The sequence below is a fragment of the Scyliorhinus canicula genome, chromosome 4 (genome assembly GCF_902713615.1).
Source record: "Scyliorhinus canicula chromosome 4, sScyCan1.1, whole genome shotgun sequence".
In the NCBI taxonomy this organism is placed as follows: Eukaryota; Metazoa; Chordata; class Chondrichthyes; order Carcharhiniformes; family Scyliorhinidae; genus Scyliorhinus; species Scyliorhinus canicula.
In genome coordinates, this window is record NC_052149.1 from 59,988,246 (window position 1) to 60,009,827 (window position 21,582).

The window sequence follows — 21,582 nt, forward strand, 5'->3', positions numbered from 1 at the left end:
CATCTGAAAAGTTTAACGGCAGACATGGCAATGATACAAGAGACGCACCTGAGGGTGGTGGATCAGACCAGGTTGAGGAAGGGGTGGGTTGGGCAGTTAATCCATTCGGGGCTAGATTCCAAGACAAGGTTAGTGGCGGTTCTGATTAATAAGCGGGTGGCATTTGAAGTGGGAAGTATAGTTGCGAATTAGGTGGCAGATACGTTATGGTGAGCAGGAAGTTGGATGGGATGCTGGTGGTGCAGGCTAATATTTATGCACCAAACTGGAATGTCGTAGAGTTTATGAGGCGGGTATTGGTGAAGATCCCTGATCTGGGCTCGCATCTGCTGATTATTGGGGTGGGGGAGGGGGATACAGTCATGGATCCAAGGCTGGATCGGCCAAGTTCGAAAACTGGGAGGGTGCCAGCGGCTGCGAAGGAACTAAAGGGGTTTATGGAACAGATGGAAGGGGTAGATCCGTGGAGTTTCGGGTGGCTGAAAACGAAGGAGTACTCTTCTTTTTCGCTCATGTTCACAAAGTGTACTCCCATATTGACTTTTTCGTCATGGATAGTTCTGCCTGCGCAACCTATTCTCCAGGTCCTCCATTTGTCTTGCAGCCTCTTCTGTTGATCTATCATCAACTCCATCTCCGCAGCCATCGAGGCGAGCTGCTCCTCGTGCTCTCCCACCGCCTTCTCCAACTTCCGAATCACCTGGCCCAGGGCCTCCAACCTCATTTCCATGCTATCCGATCCCCACCTTTACAGAATCCACCACCCTGGCCAGGTCCTCCAAGTTCTCCTTCATCTGCTGGGCAAACTTCTTGTGGAGAAAGGTCACTAACTGCTCCGTCGACCACTGGGCAGGCAGGCTAGGATCCTGATCCTCCGCCAACTTCCCCTGTGTCGCAGGCTCCATACCAGCTTTCAAAAGTTGTTCCCTTCTTTGACGACCACTTCTTGTCCATGAATCCATAAACCGGTGGGATTCTCTCTTCTTCCACCTCTGCAGCACCTTATACCATCATTCAGCTCTGCCGTTAGCCAGGGAAAAGGTCCAAAATGTCCACCACGAGCAGGAGTCACCAAATGTGCGATCACTCACTCCATGGTCGCCACCGTAGGTCATTAGTGCATTTTGTAACAGGTAGGTTGGTGTGAGGTAGATTGGTGTGAGGGGATAGTCAAGCAAGTTACTTCCTTGTTTTGGTTCCCTCATTACACCTGATGTCGGTTCATTCAGCAGTTATAATAATAATCTTTATCAGTGTCACAAGTAGACTTACATTAACACTGCAATGAAGTTACTGTGAAAATTCCTGATTTGCCACATTCCGCCTCCTGTTTGGGTACACTGAGGGAGAATTCAGAATGTCCAATTCACCGAACAAGCATGTCTTTCAGGATTTGTGGGTGGAAACCGGAGCGCCCGGAGGGAACCCATGCAGACACGGGGAGAACGTGCAGACTCCGCACAAACAGTGACCCAAGCCAGGAACAACAGTACTAACCACTGTGCTACTAGTGTCTGTCCTTCAGGACTCCATAACCTCTATCAGTGGTGGTATTACTGAACCAAACTTGGTGGTAGAGATTTAAATTCTCCAGCTGTATGTCCTCATTTCCCTCAACATTCTGTAGATTATAATTAATTACAATCAATATATCCCCTTTCTTTGTCCATTTCTGATTACAACTCTGAAAGGTTTTTGGATGTTTTCTTATGTTAATGGTACTATATAATTGCAAGTTGTTTTTTAAAATAAATTTAGAGTAGCCAATTATTTCTTTTTACCAATTAAAGGGCAATTTAGCGTGGCCAATCCACTTAACCTGCACATCTTTGAGTTGTGGGGGTGAAACCCACACAGACACGGGGAGAATGTGCAAATTCCACACGGACAGTGACCCAGCGCCGGGATTCAAACCCAGGTCTTCAGCGCCGCAGTCCCAATGCTAACCACTGCGCCACATGCTGCCCTTGTCTTTTAATCATTAGATAATTTCATCAATCATCTTGACCACTGTAGTAAAAATACAAAAAACACTTAATCAATTCATTTGGAACTGAAAAGTCACATTGCTGCAATCAGGAAAGCAAAAATACGTGAAATAACAGCAATGTTAACTAAACTGGCACTGAAAGGGTTCTTATTCTGTATCGCTACAAAATACTTTTAAAAATGAAGCAATTTACCATGAATAAAAAGCTATTATCAGGATATTCTTTTTTAGGAGGTTACCTTCACTAGCTTTTTCTTTTCTCTTTCTTTTCTTTGTCCAGGCTTGTTTTGATATACAGAGTATGGCTGTTAAACAGAAATCCAAAATAAATCCAGTTTTAAATGTCTAGCATTTTGGTGCATGAAAAAGTGTAACTTGTTTGTGTTGCACGACTTGCATTCAACTGCAACAATCTAAAACTTATAAACAATGTATTTTGTTCATTTCTAATCATGCTGTCCTTCATGGCTGATATGGGTGAAGCTCATTGCATCTTCAAATTAAGGCCCAAATACTGTTTTGAAGCTCCTGTTGTTATTGACTTGAGTCAGTGACTTGGACTGGAGTGGACTTGAATCAAGTTTTGTTTTACTTGTCACTGGACTTAAGGAAAAGTGATATAAGTTGATCAACGCTTCAGGGCAAACCACCATGTATGTAAACCTGTTCTCCTCCTGCCTGACCCCACCACTGATTGGCTGCTTTGGGGACTGAATCGTTGGATCTATGGCAACGACTGGCTGAGCAGCTTGTCAATCAGGGAGTCCAAGAACCAGATTTCCCATTCCTTCCTTTCTCACTGGTCTCGTGTGAATGGAAGTGTTTTTGTTGCTGTCAGTGGTACAGGATACAACAGCAAGTCATGAGCTAAATAAAATTCAGCCTGGTTCTTGCCAGCATACGATGCCCATTCCTGATGCTTAAGCCTTCCATAGCTGCTACCCTACGCAATCCTTCCATGGCCACGCCAGATCCAAATCTACCATGGCTGCCCCAATTCAACCGGACTCTTCCGTAGCCAGAGGGGGGACCTATTGAGGTGTATAAAATTAGGGACAAAGATGGGGTGGACCTGACCTCTGACCTGATGAGACTCTTCCATGGCCACCTCTAACCCTAGTAGATTCTTCCATTGTCGCACCCAATCCAACTCTTCCATTACCATCCCAGATCCAACCCGGCTCTTCCATCAAATTGAGGATACAAGATGATAAAAGGTGTGGATAATGTAGACGTGGAGCGGACTCCTCCTCGTGTAGGGTATTCTAGAATGAGAGGTCTTAGGCTAAGAGGTAGCAAATTTAAAGTAGAGTTGAGGAGAAACTACTTCTTTCGAAGTGTTGTGAATCTGTGGAATTCACTACCCCAGAGTGCGATGGATGCTGGACAGTGAGGAAATTTAAAGAGCAGTTAAGACAGATTTGTAACTGGTAATGGGTTGCAGGGTTATGGAGAACAGGCAGGATGGTGGTGTTAAGGCCAGGATGATATCAGCCATGATCAATGGTGGAGCAGACTCGATGGGCCAAATGGCCTAATTCTGCTCCTATAACTTATCAACTTATGTCCAGACCCCACCTGGCCCTTCTGTGGCTGGCCAGCCCTGATTGGACCTTTCCATGGCCACCCCAGGGAAGCAAGTTACCAATACGCACAAGTGTTACATGTTTTACATGTATTAACTGCAGTGAAATGCTGAGGTCACTTTGGCAATTGGTTCATGCATAACATGTATTTTATTCTCAACCAAACAAGAATCATGTCGTCATCAAGAGTTGTATCATTTGGTTATAAAAGTTATGAAAGTTTGGCCATAAAGTGAACTGCTGTCTGTAAAACATGTGGCTCAAAGGTGATTGTTGTAACATTTAGGCTACGATTAAATTTACAATCAATAATCCTGTGGCTAATTTCAGAAATTTTGTGCCAGAAAGTAAGCAAAGTTCCTAAAACAACAGGCAGTTTCAGATTATTATTTCTTAAGCCAACAAATGGAAGAAACTCAAGGTTTCTTCAATACCCATGTTCATCATCAAGGTTTACAGTTCAAAAAGAGGTCTTGCGGCCCATCGTGTCTACACCCGCCATCAAGCACCTATCTATTCTAATCCCATTTTCCAGCACTTGGTTCGTAGTATTGTACAGTAAGAAGTCTTACAACACCAATACGTAGTATTGTAGGCTTTGGTATTTCAAGTGCTCATCTAAAAGCTTCTTAAATGTTGTGAGGGTTCCCGCCATGAGGATTCCAACCACCTTCTGGGCAAAAAGGTATTTCCTCAAATACCCTCTGAATCTCCTGACCCTTACATCATATCTATACACCCTGGTTATTAACCCCACGAAAAGGGGTAAAGTTGCTTCCTATCCACCCCATCTTTGCCTCTCATTTTATACACCTCAATTAGGTCCCCCCTCAGCCTTCTCTGCTCCGAGGAAAACAACCCCAGCCTAACCAGCCTCTCTTCACAGCTGGAAGAATTCAGCACAGGCAACTTTGTAGTAAATCTCTTCTTCACCTTCTGTAATGCAATCACATCTTTCCCATAGGGTGGCAACCAGAACTACACAAAGGACTAAGTGGCATAACGAGCGTTTTATACAGCTCCATCATAACTTCCCTACTCTTTTATTCCATGTCTTGGCTAATAAGGGCAAGTATCCCACAAGTCTTAACCACCATATTTACCTGTCCCGCTGCCTTCAAGGGTCTATGGACATGCACCCTAAGGTCCCTCTGGTCCTCCATATTTCCTTGCATCCTATCGTTCATTGTGTATTCCCTTGACTTGTTAGTCCCCCACAAAATGCATTAACTCACACTTGTCAGGGTTAAATTCCATTTGCCACAATTCTGCCCCATTTGACCATATTGTTTTGTAATCTTAAGGTTTCTCCTTGTTATTTACCACGCTACCAATTTTCAGGTCATCTGCAAACTCATCATACCTCCAATCTCTGCAGTACTGGAAACAGGCTTCCAGTCACAAAAACAACCTTTGACGTGCCTCCCACCACTAAGCCAATTTTGCATCCAATTTGCCAAATTGCCCTAGATCCCATGGGCTCTTATCTTCTTGATCATCTCCCATGTGGATTCAATCTTGTGTTATTTCTACCATATGAAAAATGATCTCACAATCAAACCGGTTTTGCCTTCCCCTCTCAAACTTTCAGAGGGAATAATCGCTCTACCATATCTTTGATATTCTTGTTTCTTTCTTACTTCCAGCTTTACTTTCCTTGTGCAAATGCAGGAAATGCAACACCCATTAACATCCTCCTACTTAACAGTCTACAATTCCTTCACTGTTATTTAAGGGAGGTGGTGATATAGTGGTATTGTCACAGTATTAGTAATCTAGGGACCTATTATAATGATCTGGAGTGCCGGGTTCAAATCTCACCATGGAAGGTGGTGAAATTCAAATTCAATCAATTTTCTGGAATTAAAAGTCTAATGATAACCATGAAACCATTGTCGATTGTCGTAAAAACCGGTCTGGTTAGGGAAGGAAATCGGCCACCTTTACCTGGTTAGGCCGACATGTGACTCCAGACCCACAGCAATGTAGTTGTCAGAGAATACATCAGAATATGGATAGATTGGAGAGTTGGACAGAGAAATGGCAGATGGAGTCCAATCCCGACAAATTAGAGGGCATGCATTTTGGAAGATCAAATTCAGATATGATTTGTACAGTAAATGGCAGAACCCTTAGGACCATTGACATATAGTGGGATCTGGCATTCAGGTCCATAGTTCCATGAAAGTGGCAATGCAGGAGGATTAGATGGTCAAGAAAGCATATGGCATGCTTGCCTTCACCAGCCGGGGCATTGAGTACAAGAGTTGACAGGTCATGTTACAGTTGTATAAAACTTTAGTTAGGTCACATTTGGAATATTGCGTGCAGTTCTGGTTGCCACACTACCAGAATGACGTGGCTGCTTTGGAGAGAATGCAAAGAAGGTTTACCAGGATGTTGCCTGGTCTGGAAGGTGTTAGCTAGGAGGAGAGGTTGAATAAACTCGGATTGTTTTCGTTGGAAAGACGGAGGCTGAGGGGAGAGCTGATTAAGCTCTACAAAGTTATGAGCGGTATATATAGGGTGAATAGTCTGAAGCTTTTTCCCATGGTGGAAGTCTCAATTACAAGGGGGCACAGGTTCAAGTGAGGAGGGAAAGTTTAGAGGAGATGTGCGGGAAAGTTTTTCATGCAGAGGGTGGCGGTTGCCAGTGGAGGTGGTGGAGGTAGGCACCATAGCAACGTTTAAGATGTATCATGAACAGGCAGGGAATGGAGGGCACAGATCGTTTGGGCAATCAGTAGTAAATCAAAATAAGGAATCTGGATCGACGCAGACTCGGTGGGCCAAAGGGCCAGTTCCTGTGCTGTAATGCTCTTTGTTCTCTTTTGTTCTTTGGAGCAAGCCACTCAGTTGCATTCAAATGCTATGAAAACACAAAAAAGAATGAAGCCAGACATACCACCCGGCATCATCCCAGGCCCGGAAACGACGACAGTAAATCCAGCCCTTTGATCCTGCAGTCTTGTGCCGAAGTTGGGAGAGTCATCTCACAGACTAGTCAAGCAACAGCCTAATATAGTCATACTCACAGAATCATGACTTACAAACAATATCCCAGACACCGCCATCACCATTCCTGTAGAAGTGGCAGTACATGAAGTCTCATGGGTTCAGGTTAAAAAGCAACTTATCGATTATTACGTACCGGCCACCATCAGCTGGTGAATCAGTACTCCTCCATGTTGAACACCACTTGGAGGGAGCTTTGAGGGCAGCAAGGGCACAGAATATGCTCTGGGTGGGGGACTTCAATGTCCATTACAAGAGCAGCACGGATTGAGTTGGCTGGGTCCCAAAGGACTACGGCTAAACTGGGACTGCAGCAGGTGTTGAGGGAACCAACAAGATGGAAAAACATACTTGACCACAACCTCACCAACCTGTCTGCTGCAGATGCACCTGTCCATGACAGTATCAGTGGAAGTGGCCTTGTGGAGCCAAAACCCCATCTTCACATGGAGAACACCCTCTATCGTGTTGTGTGGCACAACCACAGTGCTAAAAGGGATAGACTTTGAATAAATCTAGCAACTCAAGACTGGGCATCCATGAGGCACTGTGGGTCATCAGCAGCAGCAGAATTGTATTCGACCACAATTTGCAACCTCACGGCCTGGCATATTCCCTACTCTACCATTACAGCCAAGCCAAGATCAATGGTTCAATGAAGAGTGCAGGAGAGCATGCCAGGTGCAACACCAGTCATAAATAAATGAGGTGAAGCTACAGCACAGGACTACTTGTGTGCCAAACAGCATTAATAGCAAGTGATAGAGCAAAGCAATTCCACAATGAAAGCATTAGATCCAAGCTCTGCAGTCCTGCCACATCCAGCCGTGAATGATGATAGGCAATTAAACAACTCACTGGAGAAGGAGGCTTCACAAATATCCCCATCCTCAATGATGGAGGAGCCCAGCACATATCAGCAAAATACGAGGTTGAGGCATTTGCAACAATCTTCAGCCAGAAGTGCTGAGTGGGTGATCCATCTTGGTCTCCTCCGGAGGTCCTCAGCATCACAGATGTCAGTCTTCAACCAAAACAATTTCACTCTATGGGATATCAAGGACTGGCTGAAGACGCAGAATACTGCAAAGGCTATGCGTCCTGACAATATTCCTGGAGTCAACAGGAATCGGGGGAAATCTTTCCACTGGTTGGTGTCTTAACAGGCACAAAGGAAGATGGTTCTGGTGTTTGGAGGTCAGTCATCTCAGCTCCAGGACATCACTGTAGGAGTTCCTCAGGTAGTTTCGTCGGTCCAACCGTCATAACATAGAACATAGAACATTACAGCGCAGTACAGGCCCTTCGGCCCTCGATGTTGCGCCGACCTGTGAAACCACTCTAAAGCCCATCTACACTATTCCCTTATCGTCGATATGTCTATCCAATGACCATTTCAATGCCCTTACTACTCTCTGAGTAAAAAACCTACCTCTGACATCTGTCCTATATCTATCTCCCCTCAATTTAAAGCTATGTCCCCTCGTGCTAGACATCACCATCCGAGGAAAAAGGCTCTCACTGTCCACCCTATCTAATCCTCTGATCATCTTGTCTGCCTCAATTAAGCCACCTCTTAATCTTCTTCTCTCTAACGAAAACAGCCTCAAGTCCCTCAGCCTTCCCTACATACCAGGCAACATGACCTCCCTTCCACCATGTCAGAAGTGGGGATGTTTGCAGATGACTGCAAAATGTTCAGCACCATTCACTACTCCTCAGATAGTGAAGCAGTCCATGTCCAAATCCGCAAGACCTTGCCAATATCCAGGATTGAGGTGGCAAGTTAAATTTGGGCCGTACAGTGCCAGCAATGGCCATCTCCTGCAAGAGAGGATCAAACCATCGCCCCATGACATTATATGGCATTACCATTGCTGAATCCCCCACAATCAACATCCTGGGGGTTACCATTGATCAGAAATTGAACTAGACTAGCCATATTAATACTGCGGCCACAAGAGTAGGTCAAAGGCTAAGAATCCTACGCAGCGAGTTTAGGTATATGCCGGTGCTAGACATTGTGTGGAAGGAGCGGCAGATGTTCACCCCAGCTACCGGAATACACATTATTGGAGCAACTGCTGCTCCCTGATGACTTGGGAGAGGGCAGGATTGGCGACATTTACGGGTGGTTGGGGGAGCAGGCCAAACCACAGATGGTGAGGATAAAGTGTAATTGGGGGGAGGATTTGGGGAGGGACACAGGATGTGGATTCTGGTGTGAGGCGATGCGATGGGTGAACTCAACCTCCTGCTCGAGGATGAGCTTGATTCACAGGTGATTCACAGGTGATGCACAGGGTATACATGACTGGGACAATAATGAGTGGATTCTTCAAGGGGGTGACAAATGGGTTTGAGAAGTGGAGGTCATCGAATCATGCTCATATGTTCTGGGGCTGCGAGAAGCTGGGCAGCTTTTGGGAGGCGGTGTTTGGGATGTTATCCAGGATATTGGGGGCTGAGGTCAGGCAGGACCCAACGGTGGTAATCTATGGGTTTCAGAGGAGCCGGTGCTGCTGGAGGGGAAGGGAGCTGATGTTGTGGCCTTCGCCTCTCTGTCTGCCCGGTGAAGGATCCTTTTACTAATAATAATAATAATAATAATAATAATCACTTATTGTCACAAGTAGGCTTCAATAAAGTTACTATGAAAAGCCCCTATTCGTCACATTCCAGCGCCTGTTCTGGGAGGCCGGTACGGGAATTGAACCCGCGCTGCTGGTCTTGTTCTGCATTACAAGCCATCTGTTTAGCCCACTGTGCTAAACCAACCCTTTTTGGATTGGAGGTTGGGGACACTGCCAGGGGTGATGGCCTGGCTGGGGGACTTGTACGACTTTTTCTGGCTGCAGAAGATAACTTCGCCCTGAGCGGGTCAGAAGAGGGTTTTATGGGGTGCTGGAAGCCGTTCATGACCTTATTTGAGGAGCTGTTCATCGCGGGAGGGGGGAGGGATTAAATAGGAAAAACTGTACAAACTGTTGGCTATGTTTTGATGGATTGTTTATTTTGTTGATGTTGTGTATATTTGGAATAAAATATCTTTTAAAAAAAGAATCCAATGTTGAGTAACTCACTTCCTGACCCCCCCAAAGCCTGTCCACCATCTACAAGACACAAATCAGGAGTGTAATGGAATACTCTACACTTGCTTGGATGAGTGCAGTTCCAAAAAGACTCAAGAAGCTTGACACCCGGGCAGCACGGTGGCACAGTGGCTAGCACTGCTGCCTCATGGCGCCAAGGTCCCAGGTTCGATCCCGGCTCTGGGTCACTTTCCATGTGGAGTTTGCACATTCTCCCCGTGTTTGCGTGGGTTTCACCCCCACAACCTAAAGATGTGCCGGGTCGGTGGATTGGACTGGCTAAATTGCCCCTTAATTGGAAAAAAAATGAATTGGGTACTCTAAATTTATATTAAAAAAAGAAGCTTGACACCATACAGGACAAAGCAGCTCACTTGGTCGTTCCCCCTTTCACAATCATTCAAACCCTCCACCACAGACGAACAGTAGCAGCCGTGTGTACCACCTACACAATGCACTGCAGTGACTCGCCAAGGTTCTTGAGACAGTACCTTCGAAACCCACAAGACAAGAGCAGCAGATACATGGGAACCCCACCACCTAGAGGCCCCCCTCCAAGTCACTCACTGCCCTGACGTGTAAATATGTCACCATTCCTTCACTGTCACTGGGGCAAAATACTGGAACTGCCTCCATAACAGACAGTGGGTGTACCTACATTTCAGGGACCAATACATTTCAAGAAGGCAACTCACCACTATCTTCTGAAAGGCAACTAAGGATGGGTCATAAATGCTGATCTATCCAGCGACACCCACATCCCATAAATTAATTTAAAATAAATAAAAACATAAATAAATAAATTCTTTTTTGGCGTTTATGTATTGCTGGCTAGGCTAGCATTCATTGCCCATCCCTAACTGAGCTTGACAAGGTGGGTAAGCTACTTCTTGAACCACTGCAGACCATATGAGACAACAATTCATGCATACTTCCTCTCATCCAATATGCCTTATTCATTGCTAATAATGTGATCTCCTCTACATTACAGAAACAATGGCAAATTTGGTGATCACTATCCTGAACATTGCCACTCTGTCCAAAGTGACCCTGTCTTGTCGATTGTACTTTAACTCCCATCCTTCTTTGACCTCTTAGCCTTTGGTCCACAGTTCCAAAGAAACTAACACGAAGAATAGATTTGAAGAATAGTGCTCCAAATTCTGTTTAGCAAAACTGCAGCTCTCCAAACTGCAGCTCTTTGATCTTAACGGTGACTTTAGCAACTTCAGGTCTTAGCTACACCTTCCATTTTCTTCACAACTTGCTTTCAATCTGCCAGGGTCCAGGAGGATGGCAGGCTGGCACATATCTAATAATATGATGTAACTTGTTCTTTTCTCCATGTATAATTGTGAGGTCCACGTAATTTTCTATTTTAATTTCTTATCTGTTGCACCACAGCATTTGTTTTCTTTCACCATATCTACATGAACTTCTACAGTGTAATTTCACCTTCTTCCTCGACTATTTGCACATTTTGTTTTGTTCTGTATGTTTCCATTACCTCACTGGTAGGCTGTTACAATACCTATTTTGTATTCAGTAGGTTTCAGGCATCATGACACATAATTGCCTTTGTAACTAGTATATCTGTTGGCTATCTCCTTCCTTTTGTTCCAACCTTATTCACTTGCCAGTTTCTCTCTGTCATGACCTTCACGAAGGGCATACATCAAAACATCCTCACCTGTCTGCATTCTCCAGACTTATGACTGTATATTCAAGTATCTTCCCTTCTTTCTTGGACTATTTAAAGAATTTTCATTTTTTTCAAAAGGTGGAAAAGTGCGTTAGAGAGAGCATGGGAAGTATTCAAAATGGGGGATGACAGTTAAAGCTGTTGGAATGTTTTGCTTGCTGTATACTTTTCACTGATTGCTACAAGTCCTTCTGGAGAACTCAAAACCTAACTGATTAATTTTCCACAGTCAAAATTATTCAAAGATATCCATAATGAGGAAGGCACAGTGGCACAGTAGTTGGCACTGTTGCTTCACAGTGCCAGGGACCCGGGTTCAATTCCAGCCTTGGGTGACTATGCGGAGTCTGTCCATTCTCTCCGTGTCTGTGTGGGTTTCCTCCGGATGCTCCGGTTTCATCCAACAGTCCAAAGAAGTACAGGTTAGATGGGGCGACAGGAAAGGGCAGTTAAGTGGGCCTGGGTAGGGTGCTCTTTCAGAGGGTTGGTGCAGACCCGATGGGCCGAATGGTCCCCTTCTGCACTGTAGGAATTCTATGTGGGTAAATCAATCAGCAGTCAACCTGTGAAAATGGATCATGTCACATAAACAATAACCTCCATCTTATTTATTATTTGATTCTTCTCAATCTTAAAGAGGCCATTTTCAAGACTTTATGATTAGAGAATTATAGAAACAACTTGGAAGCCAATGGCATATAACTACACATCATATCTCTTTATCTGCTAATTAGTTAATTGATAATTCGGGAATATAGAAGCACACACCACTTTTGTTTTCACAATGCTGGCTTAACTCTTGTTCAACAAATTATCCACTACAATTTTATGTTCGGGAAGCACTCGTGTATATTGTAAGTACCACTGTAACAACAAGTGCATGTTAAAAGACATGTTCTCATTTTGTGCACACTGACCTAAATGACGTTCAGTAACTAAAGATAATTATTCATATTATATGTACAAGTCAAGTGTAGTGCATTACTGACACTTCAACTCCTGGATCAGAATGTAATTATCTTCAGAAATGCACTATAATTAATGAGTGTAAATCTGTAGACTAACTCAAATTGGGGTTTGGGCATCTTAAAAGTCACGGCATTTGAAAGCTGAACAAAATCTGAAGAAGTGACTGGTTAGGCCGAAATGGTGCAGCTTTCCAAAAGAAAAACAAAATTGTATGCTTCAAGCAAAATCTTGAAGTTATTTTTCATGCATAAACTCAAGTTTCATCCAAAATATGCACAAAAATGCAACACAAGTTAAAATTTTGTAGCACATATGTATTGCTGTCAAACCTTTCCAAGAATTTGGTGATCGCACTGTTGGAATCATTAATACGTACAGTTCTTCAAATATCAAACACAGCATTGAAGTTGTATGCGGAAAGTGATATCAAATGTTATTAGAATTTTTAATAAGATGTAATTACATTGAAGAAATAAACGGATGACATAAATTTCTTGAAAATCAGTACAGAAATAATATTCCATTAAACAGGATGTAAGCTATAATTTAAAAACATTTACGGCTGGATTGACAGCACTGACCCTCCCTCAACCACATATTTAACAGGGAGCGGTAGGGACATCAGATGGCCAGCCCTGCCCTTGGGTCTACTAAAACACTGAATGAAGAGTGCAGGAGGGAATGCCAGGTGTAACATCAGGCTACTTAAAAATAAGGCGTTAGCTACAAAACAGGATTACTTGTGTGCCAAACATAAAAAGCAGCAAGTGATAGACAAAGCTAAGTAATTCCAAAACCAATGGATCCGGTCTAAGCTCTGCAGTCCTGTTACATCCAGTTGTTAATGGCAGTGAACAATTAAACAAGTCATTGGAGGAGGAGGTCCAACAAATATCCACATCCTCAATGATGGAGGAGCCCAGCACATCAGTGCAGAAGGTAAGGCATTCATAATGATCTTCAGCCAGAAGTGCTCAGTGAATGATCCAACTAGCTTCTTCCGGAGGTCCCTAGGCATTACGGATGCCAGACTCCAGCCAATTCAATTCACTCTACATGATTTCAAGAAATGGCTGAACCACAGAACCACTACAGTGCAGAAGGCAGCCAGTCGGCCCATCATGTCTGCACCAATCCTCTGAAAGAGCATCTTACCCAGGCCCATTCCTCCACCCTCTCCCCGTAAACCCATCTAACCTACACATTTTTGGACTAAGGGGCAATTTGGCATGGCCAATCCACCTAAACATCATATCTTTGGACTGTGGGAGGAAACCAAAGCATTCAGAGGAAGCCCGTGCAGACACTGGGAGAACTGCAAACTCCACACAGACAGTCACCCAAGGTTGGAATTGAACCCGGGTCCCTTGCGCTGTGAGGCACCAGTGCTAACTACTGTGCCACCGTGCTGCCCTTACTTAAGTTTAAAAACAGTTTCAGACCCACTCTTCCCGCCCTCAAACTCAATGTAAAATTCAATCATTATTATGGTCACTGCTATCGAGGGAAGCCTTCACTATGAGATCATTAATTACTCCCATTTCATAGCACAATACTATGTCTAGTGCTGCCTGCACTCTGATTTGCTCCAGAACATGCTGTTCCAAGAAACAATCCCAAAAACTTTCAATGAACCCATTATCTCGGTTACCTTTAACTATCTGACATTTCCAGTCTATATTAAATTAAAATCTCCCATGATTATCGCCAGGCCTTTCGGACAAGCTCCAATTATTTCTTTCTTTATGTGCCACCCTGCCATGTGGTTACTATTCGGGACTTGTACAAGACTCCCATAAGTCACCTCTTGCCTCTACCATTTTTCATCTCTACCCAAACTGATTCCACATCCTGGTTTCCTGAACTTAGGTTGTCCCTCTCGATTCCAAACAAAGTCACCCCAACACAATTTCCTCGCTTCCTGCCCTCCCTAAATATACTGTACCCTTCAATATTCAGGTCTCAATCCATGTCCTCCTGTAATCATATCTCTGTACTGGTTATCAAATCTTACTTATTTATTTCTATGTAATAATAATCTTTATTGTCACAAGTAGGCTTATATTAACACTGCAATGAAGTTACTGTGAAAAGCCCCTAGTCGCCATATTCCAGCGCCTGTTCGGATACACAGAGGGATAATTCAGGTTGTCCAAATTACCTAACAGCATGTCTTTCGGGATTAGTGAGAGGAAACCGGAGCAGACACGGGAAGATCATGCAGACTCCACACAGACAGTGACCCAGTGGAAATCGAACCTGGGACTCTGGCGCTGTGAAGCCACAGTGCTAACCACATTTGGACATGCTGAATTCTCCCCGTGTACCCGAACAGGCGCCGGAATGTGGCGGCTAGGGGCTTTTCACAGTAACTTTATTACAGTGTTAATGTAAGCCTTCTTGTGACAATAAAGATTATTATTACTATATAATTGCGATTAAGATAGAGGATAAAATATGCCAAAATACGTCTAAAAAAAATTAAACGTCTTATTTTTATAAAAACGGAGACATTTAACAATCCAGAAATATAAAATAAGGTTTTCATGAAGTGAGACTGTTTGACAATAATTATGGAGTTATAATTACCGTAAAATCCCAGTTACATGTCATTAAATGTGGTGCACAGTGTTTGGTACATTTTACAGCAAAATGAAGAGTTAAAGAGCAAATGTTATAGTCAGTTCAATGATTTCTAATTAATTGCATTCTGGGGGAACCTCAACAATATAATCTCCGGAAGTGCAGAATCACTTACAGCAACCTCTGAATTTGTATATTATTCTGTACAAGTGTGAATTTGTTGTCATAGTTTCAGAGGAGCACTGCTGGCGAACACTAACAAAATCAGAATAATTACTATCGCAAAATCCAGGCCAATGATATATAAAGCGATTACGTTGTAAACAAGAGGTGGTAAAACAGCCATGATATTGACATAAGACAATAAGAAGCACAATCAGAGTGATTTATAAAAACACAAAGAAGATGAGGATAGTTCAGGAGGTGGAAAATAAGATAGGTAGCACAAACGGTTGGCAGAATGGAACAAGTCCTTGCAACCATTTTTTAACATAATTGTGCTCTTAAGAAATAAGTATTAAGCTTTACTTCATTATTGTATTTTTTAAACTTGTGGTACACATTCTCCTTTCTAAGCATTATCTTCAGTTAATCAGGTATCCCAAATTAGAAATCTGACAGGATTACAAGATCAAACAAATTAGGTTTGCTGTCTCAGAATCTGACCCTCACGTCAAGTATTAAGTCCTTGAATCAAGTGAATTACAAATTAAGAGTAACAGTAGTGGTGCTAGCTATTGGCTGTGAACAACCTCTCACATAACTTCTTGTTGGGCTGTTATATCGAGATATCTCTGAGCCCTATAGATAAAGTAAAATCTATTCTGATTCTTCTACATTTTATTCGATTTATATGGAGCAAAGGAAACAATAGGATTTTGTTCTGCAGATGTGAAGACTTTGATACATTTCATCTTTTCCTTTCCCCAGACAAAAATGTGTCAGCTTGAAGACACTTCTGAGAGAAAAAAGCAAGCTGAACATCCAGAGAAACAGTGAATGAAAATACTCTCCCGTAACCAGTGTAAATAAATTAATGTTTCTGGCTAATTAAAACCCTTTTGTATGAAATGAAAAGTCTAAAGGTACCAGTGTTCACATTAGGATGAGTGGATAGATTTTTTTGGCGAAACGGAATTTTAAAAAACAGGATTTGCACTGAAATAAGATGTCAACAGACAGAATTAATAACTTTGTTGCATAATTTTTCAACCTTAATAATAACACTTATCAGCACCTTTCACCCAGTAATGAAATAATCATTGAAGCCTACTGTATCAATTCACATGGTGCAAAAGCGGTCTTCAAAAATTATAATGTAACCTTAAACATGTTCCAGTTTTTACTCACCCTTGGAGTAGGCAATAAGCTTTGAACAACAAAAACAACTGGATTTCCCACATTTTTTATGGCATCTACTGCTTCGTCATGTGTGGCATTTTGCAGGTCTACACCAGAAACCTGTAATATACATTAAGATCAAGTTGACTGTTTAACTTTCTCAACAACTGGTACACTGAAGAAAATGTTACATAGTTTGTTCATCAACAAGGTTTTGTTTTATTAATTTACAGGCTATGGGTGTCACTGGCTAGGCTAGCATTTATTGCCCATCCCTAAGTGCCTTTGAGGTTGTGGTGGTGAGCAGCAGTCTTGAGCTTGCTGTCCCTGTGACGTAGGTACACCGACAGTGCGATACGGGAGGGAGTTCCAGGGTTTTAATCCAGCGACAGTGAAGGAATGGCGATATATTGCCAAGTCAGATGGCGAGTGACTTGGAGGGGAACTTCCTGCTGCTGGAGTTCCCAGGCATCTGCTGACCACATCCTTTTAGATGGTAGTGATCATGCATTTGGAAGATGTTGCTTTAAGGACCTTGGTAAGTTCCTACAGTGCATCTTGCAGTTGGTACACACTGTTGCCACTGTGCATCTGTGGTGAAGGGAGTGGATATTTGTGGGAAGAATGTCATTAAGCGGTTGCTCTATCCTGGATGGTGTTGAGTGTTGTTGGAGCTGCACTCATCTAGGGATGTAAGAGCATTCCATCACGCTCCCAGCTTGCGCCTTGTAGCTCATGAATAGGCTTTGAGGAGTCAGGAGGAGAGTTACTCGCCGCAGGAATCCGAAAGGCCAACCTGCATCTGTAGCCACAGTATTTACATAGTTAGTCCTGTTCAGTTTCTGATCAATGGGCAATCCCAGGATGAAGATTGTCGGGGATTCAGTGATGGTAAGAATGTCAAGCGGGAATGGCTAGATCCTCTTTTCCTGGAGATGGTTATTGCCTGGCTCTTGAGTGGTGTAAATGTGACTGTTCAGGGCAGTATTACTATCTTCTTGCAGCAAATTGCTTTACCCGAACTCTGGGAATTGTACAGCTTTGGGACGATGTGGGACGCATAAAATGACAGCTTATATTTATATAGCAGTGTCCCACAAACTTACTCGTTCAAAGTTCATGTTTTTGAAATATTTGTCAAAGCAAATACAGATGCTATTTAATAATAAATCACACTATGGACACGATGGAAGAATTTTTGATTATAATGGATTAATTATTGGATTATCCTTGCTGGACACAGCACTCACAATTAAAGAGTTACTGCTAAATGCTTCATCAAGCTTCAGATAACATACATTTTGCTCTGGTATGATAAAGGCACTTAGATGCAGAAGGTTATTTGCTGCCATTGTATTGAATGGTGATCCATCACAAAAACAATTCAAAATAGTAGTTGTTTAATTACCAAAAATATTGAGAATGGTTAATGACCTGATGATAAAAGACAGGGCGCGATTCTCCGCTGCCCAAGACGGGTCGGAGAATAGCGGGAGGGCCTTCCCGGCCTCCCGCTTCCCCACCCCCCCCCCCCCATGGCCGCCCCACGACACGAATCGCTGCTCGCCATTTTTTACGGCGAACAGCGATTCTCCCCTGGCCGATGGGCCGAGTTCCCAGGCCTTTACGGCCATTTTCACGAACGCAAACACACCTGCTCTCACCGTTCGTGAAAACGGCCGCAAAGTGCCATCCCGGATACCCATGGCACCGATTGGCACGGCCGTGCCAAGGGTAGCATGGGCCCGCGATTAGTGCCCACCGATCGCAGGCAGCGGGTCCGATACCTGCGCACTCTTTGTTTCTCCGCCGCCCCGCAGGCGGCTGAGGGGCATGACGGCCCGCGCATGCGCGGGTTTGACGCATATGCGTGATGATATGCGTGACGGTCGCTAAGCCTGCGATGCAGTTCTTCACGGGGCCGCGCTGCTAGCCCCGACCGGGGCGGAGAATCGGGTCCCGGGAGGGGGCGCGGAGGCTGCTGTGAAACACGGCCAGTTTCACGGCAGCCTTTATGACTCTCCGCATTTACGGAGAATCGCGCCCACAGTTTTCATTGTAGAGAACGTGGAACAAAAATAAATGACGGGGGCGGTTTTACTGCGTTTGAAGCGTTTGCTGCAAAATCTCATGAGATTTGTGCCGGGGAGATCTTAGAACATGCCCTTCCCTGCCACCCCGCCCCCCAACACCCTGCCGATAGAACATTACAGCGCAGTACAGGCCCTTCGGCCCTCGATGTTGCGCCGTCCTGTGAAACCCCTCTAAAGTCCCTCTACACTATTCCCTTATCGTTCATATGCCTATCCAATGACCATTTGAATGCGTTTAGTGTTGGCAAGTCCACTACTGTTGCAGGCAGGGCATTCCACGCCCTTACTACTCTCTGAGTAAAGAACCTACCTCTGACATCTGTCCTATATCTATCTCCCCTCAATTTAAAGCTATGTCCCCTCGTGCTGGACATCACCATCCAAGGAAAAAGGCTCTCAATGTCCACCCTATCTAATCCTCTGATCATCTTGTATGCCTCAATTAAGTCACCTCTTAACCACCTTCTCTCCAACGAAAACAGCCTCAAGTCCTTCAGCCTTTCCTCATAAGATCTTCCCTCCATACCAGGCAACATCCTTGTAAATCTCCTCTGTACCCTTTCCAATGCTTCCACATCCTTCCTATAATGTGGCGACCAGAACTGCATGCGATACTCCAAATACAGCCGCACCAGAGTTTTGTACAACTGCAACATGACCTCATGGCTCCGAAACTCAATCCCTCTCCCAATAAAAGCTAACACACCGTACGCCTTCTTAACAACCCTCTCAAACTGGGTGGCAACTTTCAGGGATCTATGGACATGGACACCAAGATCTCTCTGCTCGTCCACACTACCAAGAATCTTACCATTAGCCCAGTACTCTGTCTTCCTGTTATTCCTTCCAAAATGAATCACCTCACACTTTTATGCATTAAACTCCATTTGCCACCTGTCAGCCCAGCTCTGCAGCGTATCTATGTCCCTCTGTAACTTGTAACATCCTTCTGCACTGTCCACAACTCCACCGACTTTAGTGTCACCTGCAAATTTACTCACACATCCTTCTACGCCCTCCTCCAGGTCATTTATAAAAATGACAAACAGCAGCGGCCCCAAATCAGATCCTTGTGGAACACCACTAGTAACTGGACACCAGTCAGAACATTTCCCATCAACCACCAACCTCTGTCTTCTGTCAGCTAGCCAATTTCTGATCCAAACTGCTAAATCACCCTGAATCTCATGCCTCGGTATTTTCTGCAATAGCCTACCGTGGGGAACCTTATCAAACTCTTTACTGAAATCCATATACACATCAACTGCTTTACCCTCATCCACCTGTTTGGTTACCTTCTCGAAGAACTCAATGAGGTTTGTGAGGCACTACCTACCCTTCACAAAACCATGTTGACTATCTCTAATCAAATTATTCCATTCCAGATGATTATACATCCTATCTCTTACAAACCTTTCCAAGACTTTTCCCACAACAGAAGTAAGGCTCACTGGTCTATAGTTACCGGGGTTATCTCTACTCCCCTTCTTGAACAAGGGGACAACATTTGCTATCCTCCAGTCTTCTGGCACTATTCCTGCAGACAAAGATGACTTAAAGATCAAAGCCAAAGGCTCAGCAATCTCCTCCCTAGCTTCCCAGAGAATCCTAGGATAAATCCCATCCGGCCCAGGGGACTTATCTATTTTCACATTTTCCAGAATCGCTAACACCTCCTCCTTATGAACCTCAAGCCCTTTTAGTCTAGTAGCCTGTATCTCAGTATTCTCCTCGACAACTTTGTCTTTTTCCTGTGTGAATACAGATGAAAAATACTCATTTAGCACCTCTCCTAACTCCTCGGACTCCACACACAACTTCCCACTACTGTCCTTGACTGGCCCTACTCTCACCTTAGTCATTCTTTTATTCCTGACATATCTATAGAAAGCCTTAGGGTTATCCTTGATCCTACCTGCCAAATACTTCTCATGTCCTCGCCTGGCTCTTCTTAGCTCTCTCTTTAGAGCCTTCCTAGCTAACTTGTAACTCTCAAGCGCCCTAACTGAACCATCACGTCTCATCTTTACATAAGCCTCCTTCTTCCTCTTGACAAGTGTTTCAACTGCTTTAGTAACCCATGGTTCCCTCGCTCGACCACTTCCTCCCTGCCTAACAGGTACATACTTATCAAGTACACGCAGTAGCTGTTCCTTGAACATGCTCCACATTTCCATTGTGCCCATCCCCTGCAGTTTTCCTCTCCAGCCGATGCATCCTAAGTCTTGCCTCATCGCATCATAATTGCCTTTCCCCCAGCTATAACTCTTGCCCTGCGGTGTATACCTATCCCTTTCCATCGCTAAAGTAAACGTAATCGAATTGTGGTCACTATCACCAAAGTGCTCACCTACCTCCAAATCTAACACCTGTCCTGGTTCATTACCCAGTACCAAATCCAATACGGCCTCACCTCTCGTTGGCCTATCTACATACTGCATCAGGAAACCCTCCTGCACACATTGGACAAAAACGGACCCATCTAAAGTACTCGAACTATAGTGTTTCCAGTCAATATTTGGAAAGTTAAAGTCCCCCATAACAACTACCCTGTTACTTTCGCTCCTATCCAGAATCATCTTTGCAATCCTTTCCTCTACCTCTCTGGAACCTTTCGGAGGCCTATAGAAAAGCCATAACAGGGTGACCTCTCCTTTCCTGTTTTCTTAACTCAGCCCATACTACCTCAGTATTCAAGTCCTCATCAAATGTCCTCTCAGCCACCGTAATACTGTCCTTGACTAACAATGCCACCCCTCCCCCTCTCTTACCACCTTCCCTGAGCTTACTGAAATATCTAAACCCCGGTACATGCAACAACCATTCCTCGCTCTGCTCTATCCATGTCTCCAAAATGGCCACAACATCGAAGTCCCAGGTACTAACCCATGCCGCAAGCTCACCCACCTTATTCCGGATGCTCCTGGCATTGAAGTAGACGCACTTTAAATCACCTTCCTTCCTGCCGGTACACTCCAGCAACTCCTGCCGATGGAATCAGGTTCACACCCAGCAAGAGCATGAGCCTGATCACCACCTAATTAATTGGAATTGAAAATGCATTAACCTACCTCCCAAGTTTGCCATCTGTTCCTTGCCCCCCCTGCCCCTGCCCCAGCCCCGCCAGTGTGATATCACGCTGGCATGAATCACTACTGCTCTGCAGCAGTTGAGATGATCAGGTGGGGGTGCAGAGGCCAGTGCAGCTCCT

General features: G+C 44.2%; 1 protein-coding gene across 3 annotated transcripts in view; it reads right to left on the reverse strand.

Annotated features, from left to right (window-relative positions):
* Positions 1-21,582, reverse strand: part of LOC119964616 (inaD-like protein) — a 391,845-nt gene that overhangs the window by 224,953 nt on the left and 145,310 nt on the right. For 2 of the 3 annotated variants that reach the window (XM_038794319.1, XM_038794318.1), the window contains 2 exons: positions 16,288-16,398; positions 2,230-2,295 (listed from right to left, as the gene is read on the reverse strand). In XM_038794319.1, the coding sequence (XP_038650247.1) occupies positions 2,230-2,295; positions 16,288-16,398 (177 nt within the window). The remainder of the gene's footprint in view (positions 1-2,229; positions 2,296-16,287; positions 16,399-21,582) is intronic. The other variant, XM_038794317.1, reaches the window with a different exon arrangement.